Genomic DNA, 23,323 nt, shown 5'->3' with positions numbered 1-23,323 from the left:
GACCAAAGATAATCTGATTACTTTTGTCAAGTAATTAGTAAAGTAAGGGATTACTATTGCAAAAAAGTAATTTGATTACTGTCACTTTCCTGTAAGCACTCTGCGTTACTGCATTACTAAACCGTGATTTTGTTTGTGAGAGTCTCTCATGACAATGACGTGCGAACGTGCGACATCAGCAACAGACGTGTGCAGATCAACAATGGATAATATGGAATGTGGGAGAGAGTACGACCATGCAGCGTTTAAAGCTTGAAAGTACTGACATTAGCGTCCACTGTACACTCTGTGTGGGAAGAAAACTTCTTTATACAGGGAAAAATTAAATGTGGCTCCTAGCACGCTGCCACAGGAACGTGAAATTCACAGAGAAACCCCGGGATCCCCCCACTGACATGACCTGCTAAACAGATGAAAATAGACTTACTAGAGACCGATAGAAGCGACCAAAGAGTCAGGTGAAGGGATGGGTATTGTTTAGGTTTTATCCGATACAGGTGCCAAACCGGTACTTTTGAAACGGTGCCGGTGCTTAAACGGTGCTCAAACCGGTGCTTAAAGAATGAAGAACACAAAATTCGTCCAAAAACCTCTCATGTTCAGCTGTTTTTTTGTAAAAACATAACAATGTTAGCCTTTTCTGCAGCTATGGGGCATATATGGTATCATTCTTGGCTGGAAGCAGTGCTTAAACAATGGAAAAAACACAAACTTTGTCCAAAAACCTCTCATGTTTAACTGTTTTTCACTTTTTCTTTGGTCATTTTAGCCTTTTTGGCCAGGGTGAAGGGAGTATCTGCCATCAAACAAGAAGACAGCCGCATGTAACTAGGACGGTGTTTGCTAGTTCACCTTACGTGCATTAATATAATAACGTGGTTAGCCTACTCAACGTAAATTATCACACAAACAACATTAAGCTACTCACACAGAGAAGAACGGCTGCTGCTGCATCATCATCCGTCATCATTTCTGCTACACTGGCAGGGCTAGGGGCCAGGACTCTCCTCTTCGGGTTTTTGGGGGATGTTGCTAACTCCGGGTCGATAACAGGCAACCCACCCGCAGTAGATGTGCTCGGTCTGAGGTCTCGCACCAAGCTATCAAATACGGCGCATTTCTCGGCTTTTAAAAAAACGCTATACGTCGCCAAGTGTTTCATCAGATTTGAGGTGTTACCTCCTTTGACAGTATCACAGTATCAGCTTAAAGCACTTGTTGCAGGCTGCTGAGTTTGCATCTCTTGCTGTGAAGTACAGCCAGACTTTTGACCGCTTTGCCTTGGGCATTTTTAATCTGTAGCTCTGCTCTAAAAGAACGTACGTACCTGGGCCCGCCTACTATCCTCGGAAACGTAAATGATTGGCTAGAATTCAAAGTGCATGACATCTCAGGGGAAAAAAAGCCCCGAAATGTGCGCTGCTTTTCGGTCTGGTTACTACCGTTTATGTCAGAACCGGTGCCATCGTGGCACCGGATACCGGTACCCATCCCTAGTCAGTTGTACATGTAAAGTCATCATACATAGAATAAGGGAGCCAAGAGCTACATGGAGTTCTGTACAATCTGCCTTCCTTTTACAACCAGAGATGTTGCCCCCTGCTGGCCATGTGAAAGAATGCAGATTTAACAGACTGGTTTCACTTTACATTTCCGATTTCCTCCGGAGGCTTTGCATTTAGTCAGGCTGCTTCTGTAAATAACAATTTTAATCTTAATGACTTGTCTGACTGATTCACTCCACTGTCTTGTGGTACAAATTGGTACTACACAAAAGTACAGCCTAGTCATACTATAGAGATTGTGCTTTAAAAAACACTTAGGTGGGTTGCACAGTTATAGCTTTTTTTAATGCTCAAATTGTATTCATAGCTAAATAACTTTTTAAAATGTGCAATTTTGAAACACAGAATTTACAATAAGTAATTTAATGTTGGTCCAAATCTGCTGGACATCTGTGATATGTCACATGGTCCTCTGTTTGTGGCTTTTGTGTACTTCAGAGACCTAACAGATCTTTCAGCTCAAGAGTCTTATATAAACAGACTTTTATGTTATTACATGCTGCTTGTCTGTTATGATTTTTCTGTCAGTCAAGTTTAGGGCATGATCAGAGCTTATGATTCACTCTATGTTCTCACTGCCCCTATATTCTTTGTTGCGTCATTCTGAATGCAGGATGGTAAAAGGGTAAGTGTTAACCACAGGCACAAATTTGTTAGAAGTTTACTGTTCGACCATCTTCAGTATTATTGCGTATTAGAATTTCCTATGTGTAATATGGAATAAAAAAGGATATATTATTGAATGTAAATATATTATTAATGTCTTTTTTTGCCACCTAATTTACAAATAAAGTAAAAAGCACAGGATAAAACGAAATAAATAATAATCCCAGAATTGAATTTCTTTTAATTCCAGTGGAGATGCAGATGAGGATGCTGGAGAGCTAGACTTCAGCGCACTGCTCAAGAAAAGGCAAGATCATTTACATTTTCGGAGAAGCATCTTCCATCTATATGTGTCTTAAACTTGGTTTGCACTCATTATCTCATTCACAATCAATCTTAAACACCACCAGGCAGAAGAAGAAGAGGAAGGAGGAACCAGAAGTGGATGTATGGGAAATCCTAAAGAAAGCTAAGCCCTGCGACTATGAGAAGATTGCCTTTCAATATGGCATCACAGACCTGAGGGGTATGCTGACGAGGCTGAAGAAGATGAAGGCTGAGTCCAAAAAGAGTGATGGTACGGGACGGCGTTATGAGGCAAAAGCAGAGTTTGTGCTTTGAATGAGATAACAGGCAGCAGGCTGGAAATACCAGCAGCACATAAAGGCCAGCGTTTTAAGGAGGAGCAGTTTTGTTGCTGGGACGACAGGTGGAATATGTGCTAGCGTATGCCTGCTGCTTTGTCTTTACAGCTTTCCTGATGAAGCTGGATCCAGCGTACGCAGTGGACAAGGGCGAGAAGATCCATCTCACAGTGGAAGTGGCTGACCCCGACGTTGCAGTCAAATGGTTCAAAAATGGACAGGAAATCAAACCATCAGCTAAGTGAGCAACTATCCTGCATTTGTGCCAGTTTTTGTACTTAGATTCACATTTCTGTCATCTATGATTATGTGAAGAAGAAAGTTTTCATAGGAGTCTATGTAATGAAAATCGAAGTACACCCTTTCTGCAGCATATCAGGACAAACTCCTCATATCAACTGTCAACATGGTGATGATTCGGGCTTGTTTTGCAGCCACGGGCCCTGAGCACCGTTTAGTTTTTGAGTCAACCGTGAAGTTTTCCGTATACCAAAGCATTTCAGAATCGAGTGCGAAGCCATCTGTCTGACAGCTGAAGCTGGGTCATTCAGCAGGACAAGGACTGCACCAAACTGAAGCAACACTGTAAAGAACAGTGGACCAAAATAATGATGTGAGAGGCAGATGAAGTGATATAGAACAGCAGTCTCCAACCTTTTTTGCGCCACGGACCGGTTTATGCCCGACAATATTTTCACAGACCGGCCTTTAAGGTGTCGCGGATAAATACAACAAAATAAAAATAGTACCGGTACTGAAAAAAAGAAGATTTATTCATAACACACGTGAAAAGACCCAGGAAAACCGAGTTAACGATAAAAACTAGGGATGCAACGATACCAATTTTTTCAAACCGATACGATACCGATACTTGGATCTGAGTACTTGCCGATACCGAGTACAAAAACCGATACTTCTACCACACACACACACACACAAATGCAATGAATTGGAAGACAGGTTTTATTTTATTCTCTGCCGATAATAAATAATATCTTAATAAAAATGACCACAAAAAAATTTCAAGTGAAAAATAAGCACTTCTGTTAAATTATTGCAGAGTCTCCACATTGTAATTTAACAAAATATCACTGAACTATTGGCACTGTCTCGAGCTTTCAGAATAATAAATAAACACTTCTGTTTGGAATAAATAAATACAAATTAGGTTTGAGAATAAAATAAACTTTTAAATTGTTGCAGAGTGTCCATAATGTAAACTAACAAACAAACAAAATAACGAAAGTATTCGGCATTGACGAACAAACTCCCCATCTGCCCGTGGATCATCAGTCCACTGTGCCGTTAAACCAAGGACTGACATCGCACACACTGCTTGTCTTTACCCCTTTAGAAAGTTTTGGCACCATTATCTCCCTGATGTATGGGCTGGGAATTTCATATCGCAGCTCGAGTATGCTGAGAAGACGGTGCAATCCTATGTTTTCCACGACCGGCATTGGCTGGTCATCCAGAGCAATAAAATGAGTCAGAGCCTCTGTTATTTTAACTGCCCGTGGATTTTCTCTTGACATTTTTCTTCGCTTTTCCAAAACCTGAGTTAAAGTTAGCTGTTCCGGTCCACACTGCTGACATTTTGTTTAGCCTAGCTACAGCAGCCTCCAGTTTCTCTTTTTTATCTGGAGCCGCCAGTCTCACTCGTCTAACCCTGTGCCTGTTTAGCACAGGATGTCCCCCTAGTGGCCAATCTAAAAAACTACAACAAAAATGACAATCCACCCTCTGATTAATGAAATAAGTTAGTATCGGTTCATGGTATCGGTTAACTTTTACGAGTTAACCGATACCACATTTTTTACAGTATCGGTCCCGATACCAGTATCGGTATCGGTGCATCCCTAATAAAAACGATAACAAAATAACGCTGAAAACCAATAAAAACCCTGAAAACTATACATTTCACACCTGAGCCTCAACTCTTGCGGCCCGGTACCAAACGACTCACGGACCGGTACTGGTTGGGGACTGCTGATATAGAACATGCATACTCTACAAGCTAATGATGGGGTGTACTTAGTTTTTTTTTAACGGACTACACAGAGTCCTGTGAAAACACATAACTGTGGCAACTGTAAGTCTAACTCTAACTCACATGCTGTGTGCAATTCAACACCATGTCTCAGGATAGACCTGTTATCGTTCTGTCTTCATCCTACAGGTCTCGTGTTGTATCTGACGTAGCTCCTTGTCTCTTGACGCTGGTTTCACTAATATGGCTGAGCATCTAGAATGACTTACTGCTCCCGTAGCAGGATAACTGGTTTTAGGGCAATCCCCCATTTTGGTGATGACTTTCCCAAGAAGACAAACTTTTGACAGTATGACGCCAGCTAAGGTCAGCCCCATGCACATAAACAAACTCGTGGGCACATGAATATGCTAGTGATTAGATCAGCTGGCAGGATGTCCCAGATTTGTCAGAGTTCTCGTTTCCCTGCATCTCAACAGAGGTTAAGAGTGCAAAGTTTGCATTGCAGCCACAATAGTCACTTTAAGGGGAGATGCAACATCTATAAATAAAACATAATTGTCCTTTAAATAGTTTAGCTTAGCTTGATTGCTCTCATTATGTCACTAACATTATAACAATAACAACTTGACCAACTGGAGCAACTGCAAGAGTTGCAGAGTACATTTCAAGCAGTTCAGCAAGCACATCCTCAAGCAAAACACGGTGCAGGGAGTGTAAACGGTTAATTCAAAATCCTTTAGCTCTGACTGGGATGTCTGACAGAATACATATGTTACTTTTTGAGCCTCTTTAGCCTGCTGAGCTTTATCCAGTGTCTGCGTCGCTCTCCTCTGTGCTCTTTTCCCTCCTTCTTCAAAGGCTACTTGTGGTCTTTCATTGAAGAGGCTACAGCTGTTTCAAGTGCTATGTTTTCAATAGCTCCACCATCTGCTATTTCATGAATCTTCATGCTGTTATTGGAAAGTAAGGCGGCCCTCTTCCTGTTATGATTAAGACAGTTACATCGGGAGAAGCGACTTTTATTTTGGCCTGAGCACAGTCTCCCTGGAGGTCTCTCCAGGCTGTGGGCTGTGACCATTCAGCTCTAACAAATCAAATGTTTTAGGTTAGTGACTAAAAGCCATTGGGATCAGGGTATTACAGCCCTGCTCTTTTTTTGTTGTTGCTTTATTTCACTCCTACTACTGCTGTGGATAAAGCATGAAACCAAAACCAAGCCAAAAATTCATTTGACATAATACATATAAAAAGAGATTATCTTATTATGGCCAGCTGAAATTCACTATTTTACCACTCAGTGTTACACCATAGAAAATAAATTTAATTTTGTTTTGTGTTTTCCTTCACTGATAGCAGCTTAAAACATTGTTTATTAGGTACAAACAAGTGATTTTTCTTGAAGGCTGAGTTGTCTTTTTGTTTCATTTAATTTACCAAAGCCTCAGAGATGAGGAAAAAATGCCATACTGATTCAATTTAGTCTATCTGCACTTCTTTAATTTACTCTTCTATTAATAAATTACCATAATTTAAGATTGCAGGACGCTGTATATGACATAATGATACCTCCAAGAACTAATGTCGTGGAATAACAGACGTTTACTGAAGTTGGTTTGCAGGTGTTGGGGAATAAAGTATAAAAAGACGTCTGTAGCTACAGAGGGAGTGTTGTGAAATAACACATCACCCATATGGAAAAGATATATATAAATCTTATAAAGTTTGTATCTGTCTTGTGTGAAACTTGTATGAAAAGCATACAAGAGTGAAAACAGATAAAAGATCCGTTGAAAAATTATATAAATGAAACTCGTATGTTTTGGATACTTCCTAAAACAATATATGAAAGTATTGAGGAAGTGGCCACTTTCATGGGTAAATCATATAAGCCTTATATGATTCATTATATGAAGCAAGCCAAATCTGATGCGAGTCTTTTATAAGTTTTTTCTGTTTCTTTTCCATATGGGCAATGAAAGACCACCCGTGATGCTAGTTGAGTCAGCTGGAGCTGCAGAGTTAGGTGCATTGTGGGTAACATGGGCATAGGGAGTTCTGCAAACAGACTGTATTTTAAAGATGGATGTACCTACAAATATGTGGCTTGTTAGATTGTGTACTTGCAATTTAAAGTTTCGTCTGTCATCAGTTGAGGACAATATCTGGACAGTGCATCAGTGCAAAGTGCATCTATTGTATGTATGGATGCATTGTACAGTCGTATATACCTGCTCGTTATTAGAATAACATACAAATACTAGAATTTTACTCAAAATAACTAAAACACAGACTTCTTGGGCTGTAGAATTAATTACACTATAAGTCATGCTAGTTGTTTGATGTTTACTTTAAAAATGTTCCTCTTAACCAGCATTGAGTGGTCCAGTTCAGATGACCCCATATGTGTAGGGTTTTGCAGTAGCAAAAAGAAAGAACTCTCTTTTAAGAGAAGAAAGCCTCAGATTGGGACAACCACCTGCTGTGACTGTTTGGATGAAGGGAAAGAGAAGAGAGTAAAAGAGATTATGCCAAAACATTCATTATGGGAGAGAGAAAGCAAATGCTCGAGCCTACAGCACCATAACTGAATGATAGTTCAGAGTCACCTGATCCAGCCTTAACTATAAGCTTTATCAAAAAAGGAAGTTTTGAACTCAATCCTAAAGGATTTATGTTTCCCGAATTAAAATGGAGAGCTAGCTCCGCAGGAGAGGTGCCTGATAGCTGAAGGCTCCCATTATATGAGACAGTATTGGTGTCCACCTATGAGTCAAAGTGGACTCTTCCCTAATAACGAAAACTTCAAGTGTTTAAGAGTTTAACTGAGCGAGTCATACAAAATCACCCCCTGAAATAGCCATACAGATGCAAATATTTTATTTTATTTTGTTATTTGATTTCATTTATTTTATTATCATAAACATATTAGTTTGATTCCTGAATTCAGGCAATAAAAACCACCCTCACAGCTCGGTAAATAAACAATTGTTGCCATTATGGAAAGTTTGTCCCTTTATAACAATACTATGGTAGTGAACTTTCATCTTCTTAGATGCTGGTAAGCTTTAAGGTTTGGGAGCATTTGATCGATGGTAGCTGTTTTCTAGCTATCATCTATCATCTGAAAATTCAGTTCACTCCACGTTTAAGCGGTTGGTTCCTTCTGGAGGAGGTGTATTGAGGTTATGAGACAAATTGTGGTGTGCTACAGATCATCCAAGCCATTTGAGCTCACGTTTGGATGAGTGACTAGCTTACAAAAGCTTGCTAACATTAGCATTAGCTGAGTTAGCACTCATATATTAATCTGCCATAGCCAGTGTATGCTGTAGAGACTAAAATTATTCTAAATACGAGGCTGTAACCATGGTTATTTTTGCTGTGAAGTAAGGTATTATAGCTTTGGAGTCTATGAGGATTTACTCAAGTTTTTGGCATGGTCACATTTGCTTTAGTTTTTAGTTTTGCCAATGAGTGCAACAGCATTAGAAAGTACAAAAAGAAGCAATGGGGAGTTTATTACAATCTCTACTACTGATTATAATAATCACATTATACGCTGCTCAAAAAAAAAAGCAGAGGGGCTTATTAATCAGTTTCAGCTACTTTGGCATTAATGAAATTAACAACAGTTGTAGTAGAGGGGCAACAATGAGACAACCCTCAAAACAGGCATTGTTTTACATGTGGAGGCCACTGACATTTTTTCCTCACTGTTTTTTCACTAGTTTTGCATTTGACTAGGGTCAGCGTCACTGCTAGTGGTAGTACTATTCCTCGGCATGACAAGTTTGGTGGTGGATCAGTGATGGTGTAGGGAGGCATATCCATGGAGGATCCTGGAGGATGAAGGACTTTATACCACTGACTGCCCCCCCCCCCATCCATCACCAATCCATCAGACAACACCAGGTTGCGCCTCAGACTGTCCAGGAGCTCGGTGATGCCCTGTCCAGATTTGGGAGGAGATCCCCCAGGACACCATCTGTTGTCTCATTAGGAGCATTCCCCAACATTGTCAGGCATGCATACAAGCAAGCACCTTGCCGAGTGGCGGGCTGGCGGTGCAGACACGCAAGCTTGTGAATGCGAGAATTCAAGAATGAACTGACGTAGCGGTTTGAAATGAATACTGCAGTTGTTTGGGTCTCAGTGACCTCCACCTCAAGGTCAAGCTCAGAGGTCAGGTTTTCTGAAACTGCCGTGAGGGGTAGAAATCGCAGCCGACAGTATTTTTCACTTTGATTTTTGGGGTACTTTTCAATTCAGCCTTCAGCCGTGTGATCGTTTTTATTTCCATCAAGTGATGTGGCATCATTTTATTCCTAACACGTCACTGAGTGTTCCTAAGTGTTCCTTTATTTGTCTCGAGCAGTATACGAGAATAATAAAGAAATCCAGGGACCATGACATGTTTACATCAATGAAATCAAAATGTAATACATTTTAATCCTGAACACTCTGTTTCTAACATTTCTGCTTAACTGTTAGCCTTACAATATGTACTTATTCAGTATTCAAATTACACCTACTGTTAATGGACCTTGAGTGGTCTGATGATGTGAATGCTTGCAGCTTGTAACCATGGGAATCTTTCTCATCACTGCCTCATCGTTGCGTGTGATGACACTGTGGCATTACTGTAGCTCTCTGATGTTTGGCACCATATTTTCACAGCGAGCTCAACGCATGTGTGTGGGAGCATATATTAAATGTGTGCATTCTTTGTCTCGATCTGTAACTTTGAGTCACTCTGTTGTCTTTAGGCCCCGTTCGCCTCACAGCGGTTGGATTTGCTGAAAGCACTTAATCATTATTCTCTCTCGCTCTCTCTCCCTTTCTTTGTCTCTCACTTCATTTCTTCTTTATCCGACTCGTATAATCTTCCCCCGCCATCCCTCTGCGTCCAGGTATGTGTTTGAGAGCGTGGGCAACAAGCGGACACTCACTATCAATAAGTGCAACCTGTCGGATGACGCAGCATACGAGTGCGTGGTCGGGGAGGAGAAGTGCTTCACGGAGGTTTTTGTCAAAGGTATATGAGTCACTGTCTTTGGAGGAATCCTTTCAGGAGGGAGCGGTTTTTCTGCTTGGTTTAGCAAATGCTGTCATTTGAGCGTTGAGAGGCCTGACAGCTCTGTTCCCTTCTTGTCATCTGTGTATTTCAATGCTTTTATGCCACGCAGTAACATGCTGCGCTCTGTTGTCTGCTCACTCATTTTTAATGGGTACGTGGCGAGTGAAATTTTCATGCTTTGTTTATTGTCATGTATCATTGTCGCCGTGCTGTTTGTATTAATGTGCTGACATATTTATCCCAGTTTGACTGATATGTGTGTTTTTGAAGGACAATTTGAATACGGATCAATGGTAATAGTAAAATTGCTAGGCAGATTTGGTGTATGATAGCTCTGTATTCGGGCTTTTTGAAAGAAGCACTTGTATTTTGCGTATTCTTGTAACACATGTCATTTTCGGTATTAATTGGGCCTATTTGATCAACTAAATTTTACTGTACATTTTAATGGATGTAACTCAGTCTACTGCTTTTATATTAATCCCATACTTTACTCTCTTACATCATTAGAACCATAAAAATAAGCTCTGTAACCACTCCCAGGCAGCTACAATGTGTCTATGTGTCTTGATCGAAAATGACTCGTAAAGGTGTGCTCAGACAGGAAGCATTTTCAGCTCCAGCAAACCAGGTCAAAATCTGACTGCAGAGGTGATTTCTGTAAGCTGGCTAGCAGACATCAGTTTGAGATGTGCTCAGAAACTCATTTTTTTCTGTTGATTTGCTTTAGTTTCATATATTTTTCCTCTGAGCTCTTTATGAAATAACACTAGATTCTTAAAGCGAAATCTCATGCTTATTTCCATCTTCAAATTCATATTCTGAATACTATCCTACACTACAATATACTATTTTAAAGTAGATTCGCTTGGCCTTTATAGTATCATTACTGTAAAGATGCATCAGTTTAGATTGTCTTGGACGATTCCAATTTCCAGTTTTACCAATATTTTTCTTTTCTGTCTTTCCTTCTAAGAACAGAATATACAAGCAAAAATGAACTTTTCAGATATCACCCAATCAAAGAAAAGTAGCCAAGCAGGGACCAGCTGGAACAGTTTAGATAAAACAAGTTATTAGATTGAGTTAATAAATATCTTTTAGTTTATACTTTATTTATCCCGTATTTAAAGGAGCTTGCAAAGAAAAGTGTCTGGACTTCTTTAAGACACCAGCGAGGGAGGATAAGTAGGACAGATGCAACAATATTGTCATCCCCTATGTAGCCGGTGTATCAGAAAAACTCAGGAGAGTTTTCTCCAAGCATGACATCCCGGTGCATTTCAGACCCAGCAACACACTCAGACAAAAACTGGTTCACCCGAAAGACAAAACTCCAAAACACAGACTTAACAACGTGGTGTATGCCGTACAGTGCAGCGAGAAATGCCCAGACCTCTACATCGGAGAGACCAAACAGCCACTTCACAAGCGCATGGCACAACACAGAAGAGCCACCTCCACAGGACAAGATTCAGCAGTCCATCTGTATCTTAAGGATAAAGGACACTCTTTCGAGGATGCCAATGTTCACATTTTGGACAGAGAGGACAGATGGTTTGAAAGAAGCATCTATGTCCACTGTGAGCGACCATCTTTGAACAGAGGCGGTGGTTTACGACACCAACTGTCTGCCATCTATAATCCAGTTTTGAGTTCCCTCCCCAGACGCCTTAACGCCCACTCACATCCTGGGCCATCTGACCTCAGGAAATCGCATGATAAGGTGGGGCCAGGTTTCACAATGAGCTCACCTGAAACTCTGGCTGATTGGGACCCACACCCAGTTCCACACCTTGGCTCAGGCGATTAGAGGATCATCAGGGGTCATTTTGTTCCTCTGTGGGGGGAAACTCCCACTAGGTTTATATCTGGGACTCTCCACCATTTGACCTTAGAACTGAAGAAGCTTCTCGGATGAGAGGTGAAACGTCTTCAAGCAACTTAAAGAAGTCCAGACGCTTTTCTTTGCAAGCTCCTTTGACTACGATGACCTGGATGACTGAGAACCTTCACAGACATATCCCGTATTTGTTTGTTATAGCATAATAATGATAATAAATAATAATAATACAGGCTTACATAAATACATAGACTAACAAAATGATAATATAAAGGGATAAGAGATAAATAGACATAAAAAAACAGTTGGAAATGAAGCTTGTGATTATTTATTAAACACTAAACAGATTATGTAACTTAAAAAACCCTTAAAGCTAGATTAAATATTGCTTTTCTTGTCCTAACTGAAACCTGTATCACTCAGTTGCCTTTTCAGCTACTTCATTGACAAATTCATGATAAACTATTGATTACATGACTTTGTATCTACGTCTACATTTCTATTGCATTCAGCGTCTCACTTTTAGAGTTTCTGGGAGCCTCCCAACATGTTACGGTTATTCCATGTCAGAGTACAAATCACATATTGCTTTTTCCAGACTTGAAGGTACGGCTGCTATTACAAACCCACTGAGCTATGTCAGTGTCATACTCTTCTAGCTGTGTCTGTGTGTTCCAGAGAGAATATATTCCTCAGCTTTTATGTGGACAACATCAAATTCATTTCACAAAACTTTTGTGATGGCCGCAGTCAGATTTTTACATATTTCTGTGGTGTTGTGAGTGTAGTTCAGAGAGTTCGCGGGCACACCAGCTAAGGGGAGAAAGAATTGAAACGTCCGGAGGGGGACTGGAGGCCGACTGTGACAAATAGCTGAGGCTAGCAGAGCATCAAGCATCACACCATGTGGTTACACAATGTAACTCCCACCAGCTCAGGAGACTTGAGGTGCCTTCCACCTCCACAAGACGAGTGTGTTTGGTGGCTTTGGATAAGAAATTCAGAAATATACTATGCTGTTATTCAAATACGATGTGCTATCCTATTTTTATGCTAACAGGTACTAAAGTAGGGTATCTACCATTCAAAAAGAAGAAAATAATGCTAAAAAACCTGACCTACAGCTACATGTATACTGTATTATGACATAATTAATATCTTTTAATGATAGATTCTTATTGCTGTTGATATCGTAGAAAATTAGTCACTCTCCTCATGTCCTGCTTCCTTGCAGATGTGTTTATTTGCCACACTTATTTTACTCTCCATTCGTATTTGTGTACTCCGGTGATTTAGATATGTCCAGTTTCCAGTTGGTGATTTAGATAAAATAGCGTATCTCTTTAATGACTCACTTTCCATCTGTTGTTTGACTCAAAGCTCTTTGTTTTCAGAACCTCCAGTCACCATCACCAAGCTGCTGGATGATGTTCACACAGTGGTGGGTGAGAGGGTGGAGTTTGAAGTGGAAGTGTCTGAGGAAGGCGCTAACGTCATATGGTGAGCTAATTTACCCTTCGGTTCGTTTTGAGTTTGAAATTCATCAATGTGCTACTCAGCTAATAAAACTCTCTGTATAACGGGATAAACAGTCCAATGAGACAATATGTTTCAGGCCTCATAAAGCAATGCTCACAGCTCACATAGTGAATTTTGTAACTTTTACAAGCTAACTTAAAAGATACTGGCTAATAGTGTGTAACTGAGATTTCTGCATAAGGACACTCCAACAGAGTCATGGCAAAAGGACAGATGTCAGTTCCTAAGACTTTACATTTTAAAATTTAAAATTAAATACTGTAAATACAGCGTGATATGAACAACAGCACATGACATATTACAACATATTATGATCTATTTCTTAAAAACGAAAATGCAAAATCCAAAATGCATTGTGTGAAAAGCAAAGTACCCACTGATTCAATTCCTCTTAGGGCGAATGTTTGCAGCAGTAACTTGAAGTAGCTGTTTTCTGTACGACTTTATCAGGCTTTCACAGAGTTTTGGCTCACTTTACAATGTTACTTGAGCTCATTGAGGTTCATTGAGTTTATTGACGGCACAGCGTTTCAATCAGGTTTTCTGTCTTCTGTCCTGTCTTAGTTTTTCAAGTATTCCCATATGGAAAAGAAATAGTAAAAACATATATGATTTACTCATGAAAGTGGCCACTTTCTCATTACTTTCATATATTTTTTTAGTAAGTATTCAAAACACACAAGTTTCATTATATAATTTTTCAAGGGATCTTATATGTGTTTTCACTCTTGTATGCTTTTCATACAAGTTTCACACAAGACAGATACAAACTTTATAAGATTTATATATATCTTTTCCATATGGGAAGTGCTGTAGAAGAATACAAAATACCTAGTAAAATAACTTATAATATTGATAGCAAACATCAAATATGAATTGTCAAATAACTCCCATATTGTATTAAAAGCCAGTAAATACAAATGTGTTTTAAGATAAGATTTAAAAAGATTGGCAGTACGAGCCACTATTTACCAAAGGCAATGGTGGAGATTGATCTGTTCTGTCACTTCAGTACTGTAATGGTTTATTATTCCAAGATGGTGTGATGAAAAGCATTAAAATAAAGATTTATTGGTGCAAAAGGTGTAATGAATAACAAAACCCCCCAAAACCATTATTAGTAAGCATCAATCAATAAGCTCAACCAAATTGTTATATGAAACATTGCTATTAGCTAAACATTTTGCAATTGCCTCTAATATCATTGTCTAATAATCTTCTCCACAAAAGAAGAATCTTTGTGGCTTTTATTTTATTTTATTTTAAGTTTTATTGTTGTATAAAGCCAGACAGTTTGGGTTTTGTTTTTTTTGTTGAAATAATACACAGCAATCAAAGCTGTCTGAGCAATTGGGGGAAGCCTAAAATCAAAATTCAAATTCAAATTCAAATTTTATTTGTCACATACACAGTCATACACAGTACGATATGCAGTGAAATGCTTAGACAACTGCTCGTGACCTAAAGAAAAAAGAAAAGGCTATGAATAAGATAGGAAATAAATATGAAAATTAAAAAGGGTAAATTTAACTTGGAAGGAATAAAATAAAATAAAATATAAAAAATTAAGTTAAAAATGAGATAACTGTACAACACAAATTAGAATGAAGGGTAAATTTAACTGGGAAAGAATAAGATAAAATATATAAATTAAAGTTGAAAATAAAATAACTGTACAACGAAATACACAATACACAGTATAGAAATATATAAGAATGTAGCTGTACAAGTATTAACTGGAAATGAGGAGTATAATGTCCAGTGTTGTGCAATCCACATTATTTAGTGTCTTGTGCAGTGCAAATATGCCTAGACGGGTTGTTAACTGGGACACTGTCTTCCTTGCTTCCTTCTTGTCTGCACTTTTTTGGACGTGGTTATTCCACTCAGAGGTTTTTAGAGAGCCAAACTAAAAGATATGAGTATGAATGCATGCATTTTTTTTCTTTGCTACACACAGCTTTTTTTGGTACAGATATTGTACACAAAAAATCCTCACCTACTGCACAACTTTGTCCCAAAGCCTTTTGACTCCTGAAGGATCTCACTATCTACAACACTGCCAACATCTCAAGTATCAGTCCATTTTCTCGCGTTCCTGTGCTGAAGTATCTCAGTTGTATATATGTGTGTGTGTTATCTTCACAGGATGAAAGATGGAGTGGAGTTGAATAGAGACACTGCAGGTTCAAAGTACAGGTTAAAGAAAGATGGGAAGAGGCACATTTTGATCATAAATGAAGCCACTAAAGAGGATATTGGAACGTACTACGTCTATACCAACGGTGGGGAGTCAAAGGGAGAGCTGGAGGTTGAAGGTATTTGTCCTCCAGTCCACCAGTGCTTGAAAACTTGCTATCCAGGCTAACCGGGCTTATTGACAACAAACGGGGATCATGAAAAGCAAATAACAACATGATCATATATTATTGGAGCAATTGAAAATTAAACATTACATAATTATTAATTAAAATAAAAAATGAATAATTAAAATATTAATGTTCTTAAATTGCAAAGGCCATGAAATCTGCGGTGCTGTTTAAAGTTTACGGACATATTTCCAGTATGACTCCTCAGTTAGAAACAAACTTCAGCACATGTTGATGTTTTCCATCCTGACAAGCATGAAAAGCAACAAATTAGTCATTACTCATGTCATCATTAATTTTATTTCATTAATCTCTTGTATCAGTTGTATCACACTATTCGTCATACTAATTTGGTTTTACATCTCCAAAATTGATATCAGGCTTCAGATATCAGGCACTTACACGCTGTGAGTCAAACGAGTCCCATAAATTGATTATAGTGTGAGAAAATCTCTGTCCTTCCCCCTCAGATGAAGGATAGAAATACAGAGAAAGGATAGTATAGTTATAGTAACTGTGAATTAGGTAGCTGATATAAACAAAGTACTACAGTCAAAGTGGCTAAAACCAGCATGGCTGAAGCCCACGAGGTAATGAAGGAATGCTGAATAATAGTTTTCACTGCACATACCAGATGGGCATAGCCATAGTGTTGCCTGTGTCACCGTCCAGTAATGTGACTACTGCTCAGATCTACTGTGAAGAAAGAGATGAGCGTGAAAGCAAAGGTGTTGATTTACCAGCTGATCTACATTCCTACCGTTCACTTGTGGTTGCGAGCAAATTGCGGATATAAGAAAATTAGTTTATTCTGTACTGTTTCTGGGATCTTCTAGGTCATCCCGAACTCAGAACTGCTACTCCATAGTGGTGGTTAGGGAACCCGAGTAGGATGGGTTCTTTCAGAGAAAAGATGACCAGAAAAGCGGGTTTGGGGTGTCTCTGAAATGGTTTACAAAATGTATGAATGGATTAGTTGTACTAAAACTAGGGGTGCAACAATACTCATATCGATATTGAACCGTTCGATACAGTGCTTTCGGTTCGGTACGCATATGTATCGAACAATACAAAATTTTTAATTTATTTTATCAACTTTCCTTCTGACGGTGCTGTCTGTGTTGAGCGCTCAGTGGATCTGCGCTCGACAGTGCAGCCTAGGCGGAGTAGTCGAACGCAGATTCACTGAGCGCAGTGCAAGCTAGCGAGACAGAAGTTAAGCTCTCGTTGCAACATGGCAAATTGAACCTCCCCCACCCTCATTCAGATCTGGCGTTTGGAACTATTTTGGTTTTCATGTGACGTATGACCCTGAAGGTAAGCGCGTCATGGACAAAAGTAAAACAGTATGTCGGGTGTGCCACACAATGCTCAATTACATTGGTGAGAACTAGTGCGTTAGCGCAGTTAGCTCGTTAACGTGTTGGCAGTCCAGCCCCACGCACGGGGCGATCCGCGGTAGCTTGTTAACGGAGATTTGCGGTGTTGTGGCGTTAACGTCATTTCAACGAGATTAACGCTGACGGCACTAGTGGGAACACAAATATGACGGGGCAATCCGCAGTAGCTCGTTAATGGAGATTTGTTGTGGCGTTAACATAATTTCAGATTAACGCTGACAGCACTAGTGGGAACAAAATGAATATGACTGCACATTTACTCTGACATCATCCTAGTGCAAAGACAAGTTGAAGCAGACAAAAACAACAAGCACGCATGCTACAAACTTTACCCGAGTCATTTAGACAGCCGTTAGCACATGATTCTCCTTATGGGGACCTGATATGTTTAATATGCTGCTGAGAATATAGCCCAGAAGAAGCGTATAGTATAGCTTTTATTTTGGAAAGAGCCATTTCTCTGTAATAAACTCTCTTTTCCAAAGATGAGTGATTTCTCCATCAGATATATTTATTATTTTATCCCCTTGTTGTTTCAGCAACATTAAATTTAAAAACTGTACTTTTGAGTTAAAATATATATTTATAATTTTAATAAATGACAAATTAAAAAAGCATGAACATTTTTTTGTATCGAAAAAATATCGAACCGTAACACCAAAGTATCGAACCAAACTGAGAATTTTGTGTATCGTTGCACCCCTAACTAAAACGAATGCATAAAAGGGGGAAAATGGCTAAAGACACGTTTTTGCGATCATGTTTATTCCTGCAGTTCAAGAGGCAGCTTAACATAGGAGTCTGTGGAGACTGACTCAGTTTTAGCCTCAAGTGCTCATTCACAGAACTGCAGTTTTGACATTTGTGCAATGGTTTCATTTGGTTGTGGAGGTCGCTGTTAGTTTGTAGCAATGCCAGCATAGGAATATAGTAGAGAGTTTTTTCTTTTAAAGAAAAAATGGTGGAGGAAACAATTCCTCCAATTCCAACGTTACTAATGGGTAGTTAATGTAACTCAACACTAAGATTGGAAATGGGAACACACAAATAAAATCCAGGAAGTTGTAATACTCAAGCACAAAACTGTAACATTGTATTTGCACTAATTTTGCATGGATACACTTAATTAATTAGGCTTTTTTTTATTAATTAAACGTTTGATTGATCTTTGTGGTGCAGATAAGGAGCTGGAGGTTCTACAGAGCATAGCCGACCTGACAGTGAAGGCATCTGAGCAAGCTGTATTCAAGTGTGAGGTGTCTGATGAAAACGTGACCGGAAAATGGTTCAAGGATGGTGTCGAAGTCGAGGCCAGCGATCGCATCAAAATTTCACACATTGGAAGGTATCGCTATCAGACTCCAGTGGGTTAATGTTCTGCTGTGATAAAACTGTTGTTTCCAGCTCGGCTACCTATCATATACAGCTGCACGCATTATGACAACAGCAAACACACACACACCCAGGCTCACAAAATCATATAGCTATGACAATAAACAGTTTGCTACATGGCTTGGAAAACTATTACCAGAGGGCTTTCTTAGTTGTTTGACCCATTTTTTGGGGATAGGCTGCAATCTGTAAAGCTCTAACCTCTAAACACATACACACGCTCCCTCAAACACTCGCACATGGTCACACACAAACAACAAACAGACCCCAAGGGTCTGGGTTTTCTCTCAGTAAGCCCTCCATCAGAGCGGCCTACGGAAGGAGATTTGCCAAGGTGACAGCGGTCACACAAGGTGAAAGCCATTTAGTAGCTTTCTCACTCTGCGATATTGTCTCTTGAAGTATGTTGCTAGGGCAACTGTCCTTTGCATAAATGCGGGTCATAACAACTGCTGTCTCCTTGGTAACATCTGGCGACATGTCCCCAGGATCCACAAGCTGACGATCAATGACGTGAAGGCTTCAGACGCGGGAGATTATACCTTCGTCCCTGATGGCTACGCACTTTCTCTCTCAGCAAAACTGAACTTCCTGGGTGAGAGCGACGTAAAAATCCAAATACCAAGCGGCTCTTCTGAATTCAACCTATAAGTTGCAAATTCGAATCTTCCTGATCTGTTTAATTTTTCCCCACAGAGATCAAAATTGAATATGTTCCACGACAAGGTAGGTGCTTTTTTTAAAAGACAAAATTCATACTTTATACTGTCGTGTATGACAGTAAATGTTAGAGATATGTGAATGTGCTGACATCATTGAAAGCTGGATGCCATTAGGTTTCCTTCAGCTGTGAATCTTCTGTCAATTAGAGGTCTAAAACATACCTAACATGAAATTTGGTTTAAAAGTGAAAGTAGACATCAAAATGTTGTGTCAACACCCATTATATTCAAGAAAAATTGTTTATTAAATTAAATTAAATTAAATAAAAATTGACAAGTGAACTCTTAAATTATTGAGCTGTTGAGAAAATATAGCAAATATCATATAATTCAATTCAATTCAATTTTATTTATATAGCGCCAAATCACAACAAAAGTCGCCTCAAGGCGCTTCATAGATACAGAGAAAAACCCAACAATCATATGACCCCCTATGAGCAAGCACTTTGGCGACAGTGGGAAGGAAAAACTCCCTTTTAACAGGAAGAAACCTCCAGCAGAACCAGGCTCAGGGAGGGGCGGGGCCATCTGCTGCGATTGGTTGGGGTGAGAGAAGGAAGGCAGGATAAAGACATGCTGTGGAAGAGAGCCAGAGATTAATAACAGATATGATTCAATACAGAGAGGTCTGTTAACACATAGTGAGTGAGAAAGGTGACTGGAAAGGAAAAACTCAATGCATCATGGGAATCCCCCGGCAGCCTACATCTATTGCAGCATAACTAAGGGAGGATTCAGGGTCACCTGGTCCAGCCCTAACTATATGCTTTAGCAAAAAGGAAAGTTTTAAGCCTAATCTTAAAAGTAGAGATAGTGTCTGTCTCCCGAATCCAAACTGGAAGCTGGTTCCACAGAAGAGGGGCCTGAAAACTGAAGGCTCTCCCTCCCATGCCACTGTGTGACCCTCTGAACAGAGAGATGGTTAAATGTCCTTGTGCCCTTTTAAAAAATCAAATAGTTGATCATTTATTGTTAGTCTAACACTCTTATTGATTGATGCCTAACCGTACGTTATGGTTCGTGGGACATATTCTGTCTATGTCAGCTTTTCCTCTATCCCAGAAGCACATCAAGGATTTCATTTCAGTTTTTTTTAGCGCAGACATTATTATATGCTTTGGTAATACAAATAGACTGGGTGACAGTTATCTGGGCTGTCTCTAGTCTTCATATAGTCATCAAAAAAATGTAATGTTTGTGTGCATGTTGTGTTTTTCGCGTTATACAAACTCATCAACAGTTAGCTACAGAGGTTGTGATTATATGAGAGCTACAGTAACTGGCCTAAAATAAAGTTACTACATACATAATTATGGGAATACTTGCATATGCAATATGTAAGATTGTTAAACAAACCATCAGAAAAATGAATTAGCTGAAAAATATTGATAAACAATCATGACAGTGTGTCTGCATGTTGTTTCCAGAGATACCAAGCAAGCTCACATGATACCAAAATAGTGGTGTCCCATTGCACAAGGCCACATTTGTACCTAAAAACAGGACAGTGAGTCTATGCTGTGTTCACTTTGCTCTAATTTCAAAACAAGAAGAGAAAGAAGCAACTTTCTCTTCTTGTTTTGGAGAACAAAGGTCATATATGATGACGAATGAGTCTGAACCCTACAGGAAATTCTTGATTTTGTCAGTCAATGAACAAATGAAAAATGCAACAAAGGCTGAAGATACTGGCGAGCATCCATATGTGCAGGGTTTGTTTGGAGCTTAGCTCTGGTTGCTGCACTTATAATGTCCCTCCCTGAGCCATAAGAGGATGGAGGGACTGAAAACCTGTCACTGAACTTAACTGTATTTACAGTTTTTCCTACTGATAAGGGAACTCTGCTATTGTTACTCATACTGTGCCAAAATAATAAAGTAATAGGTAAACAAAAACAATTAAAACACAGGAGCATTTTACTATAGCAACTTATATTTGTTTATAATGGGTCCATGAGGGGGAGCATTTTCTGTAATTTTAAACATAGTGACAGATGTCTTTTTGACAGATTTACTTCAGCAGCATTTCTTAATCATAAAACTGAACAATACTGGTGAAATTGCACTTCCTTTGTTATTTAACCACACTCAGACTGATGCTTAGGTATGTCTATAGTGCACTTTGTTCCACCCTCAACAACACCCTAGAGTTTACAGACGTACCCTGGAGTTCATTTATACATCCCTGCAGAAAGGTGTGAAGTTAAATCACAGCAAACTGCTTTTAGCTGCTGTTAAGTTGCTCTTTACTCTCTGTTATGTTCTCAAAATTGTGGGATCTTTTCATAAAATGCAACACAAAAGGGTCTTCTATGAAACAATTTAAAAATATATAATGAATCGAAGAATGTGAAAGTTGAAAATGCTCACAGCTCTGGAAAGCCATCGAGTAGACAAAAGCCCCAACTTGCTTGTTTGGCTTTAGGCAGTATAGTATGATGCTGCTCCAAATGTAAAACCCCCAAATCCCCCCAAAAAGACCATATATAGAATAAAAAAACAGTAAATTTAGTCTTTGTGCCACCTTTGAGACACCTTGAATCTCAAATATAAAAAACAAAAAAAGAACCAACATCATTGTTCTAACCTAAATGGTCTCTTTCTTCCTGTCTTCATCTGGTCACAATGAAAGACCCTCCCAAGATCTTCCTGGACACCGGTAGCTCCGGCGGCAACAACAACATTACGGTGGTGGCTGGAAACAAACTTCGCCTGGACGTTCAGATCACAGGAGAGCCGGCCCCCACTGTGTGCTGGATGAAAGGAGACCAAGTGAGAAAGAAATGCCTCTCATCCTTCACCTCGCATCATAAACGCGTCAGATATTTTATATGTTCTGCGTCAATCGGAGTACCTCGCCGTTAGTCATTAAACAGCACAAAAGAAGAATGAAACAACACTAGAGTGGGACGGTTGAATCACCTGTCTTTGTGGTGGCTGTCGTCATGCGACACCGTCCTCTTCAGCAATCTCCTTTTGTTCTGTCTCTCACTCTGTGTGGTAGGTGTTGTCCGAGGCTGAGGGACGGGTCCACGTGGAGTCAGAGCTGAACGTGTGCAGCTTTGTAATAGAGGGGGCGGAGAAAGTGGACGAGGGCCAATACTCCATCACGGTGACTAACCCTGTCGGCGAGGACAAGGCGGATCTCTTTGTTAGAGTTGTGGGTCAGTGGCTGTTTCTTACTTTTGCCTTTTTCTTTCCTTGATCCCTTTCGATTACTTCTGTCTGACTGAGGGCAATAGTTCCTCAGAGTTTGAGACTGGGTCATGGTAAAAAAAAGAAAAAAGAAAATCCATAATTTTCAACAGTGGTGCCATGTTTTAAAAACTCACATCATCTGAATTTGAGGTCCAGTGTCTTTGCAGCTTCTACCCAGAACAATTAACTTTCACCTCAGATATTGTTTTTCATTAAAATACATACTGTAAGGAATTTGTCTGTCTCTTAATAGAGTTAAGAATGACCAAGACATAATTTATATAATAAATAATAATTATCTAGTCTCTAGTCCAAGATGGATTTTAGGGTAAGCAGTGGATGAAATTACTTAAATAAGGGACATAGAAACATTTGATTAATTCAATTCAATTCAATTCAATTCAATTTTATTTATATAGCGCTAAATCACAACAAAAGTCGCCTCAAGGCGCTTCATAGATACAGAGAAAAACCCAACAATCATATGACCCCCTATGAGCAAGCACTTTGGTGACAGTGGGAAGGAAAAACTCCCTTTTAACAGGAAGAAACCTCCGGCAGAACCAGGCTCAGGGAGGGGCGGGGCCATCTGCTGCGATTGGTTGGGGTGAGAGAAGGAAGACAGGATAAAAGACATGCTGTGGAAGAGAGACAGAGGTTAATAACAGATATGATTCAATGCAGAGAAGTCTATTAATACATAGTGAGTGAGAAAGGTGACTGGAAAGGAAAAACTCAATAGTCAATAGTTAATAGTCAATTAATAGTTTTTAAGAGTCATAAAACACACTGAATACCTTGCTCTAACATGATTTGTAATCACCATTGATGTAATTTATTCTACAAAGTGGCAATGTCTATATAGAGGTAATAAAAAATGTAACGTCTTTCATTTGTGATCAGTGAAACATATGATGGCTTTACCAGTGCATTTGGTGTCGATTCCCCAAATCACATCTGCATGTTGTCTTATGT

At 39.4% G+C, this 23,323-nt stretch overlaps 1 protein-coding gene across 1 annotated transcript in view; it reads left to right on the top strand.

Annotated features, from left to right (window-relative positions):
- Nucleotides 1-23,323, top strand: part of mybpc2a (myosin binding protein Ca) — a 54,948-nt gene that overhangs the window by 11,344 nt on the left and 20,281 nt on the right. The window contains exons 7-17 of the mRNA XM_087840427.1: nt 2,422-2,478; nt 2,582-2,748; nt 2,924-3,056; nt 9,719-9,843; nt 13,123-13,228; nt 15,416-15,585; nt 18,216-18,381; nt 18,917-19,023; nt 19,125-19,154; nt 21,783-21,922; nt 22,155-22,314. Of these exons, the coding sequence (XP_087696553.1) occupies nt 2,422-2,478; nt 2,582-2,748; nt 2,924-3,056; nt 9,719-9,843; nt 13,123-13,228; nt 15,416-15,585; nt 18,216-18,381; nt 18,917-19,023; nt 19,125-19,154; nt 21,783-21,922; nt 22,155-22,314 (1,361 nt within the window). The remainder of the gene's footprint in view (nt 1-2,421; nt 2,479-2,581; nt 2,749-2,923; nt 3,057-9,718; nt 9,844-13,122; nt 13,229-15,415; nt 15,586-18,215; nt 18,382-18,916; nt 19,024-19,124; nt 19,155-21,782; nt 21,923-22,154; nt 22,315-23,323) is intronic.

This window comes from Neolamprologus brichardi, chromosome 4, assembly GCF_056152115.1.
Source record: "Neolamprologus brichardi isolate AB-2024 chromosome 4, ASM5615211v1, whole genome shotgun sequence".
NCBI classification, from domain to species: domain Eukaryota; kingdom Metazoa; phylum Chordata; class Actinopteri; order Cichliformes; family Cichlidae; genus Neolamprologus; species Neolamprologus brichardi.
This window is presented reverse-complemented; position numbering and strand designations above follow the sequence as displayed.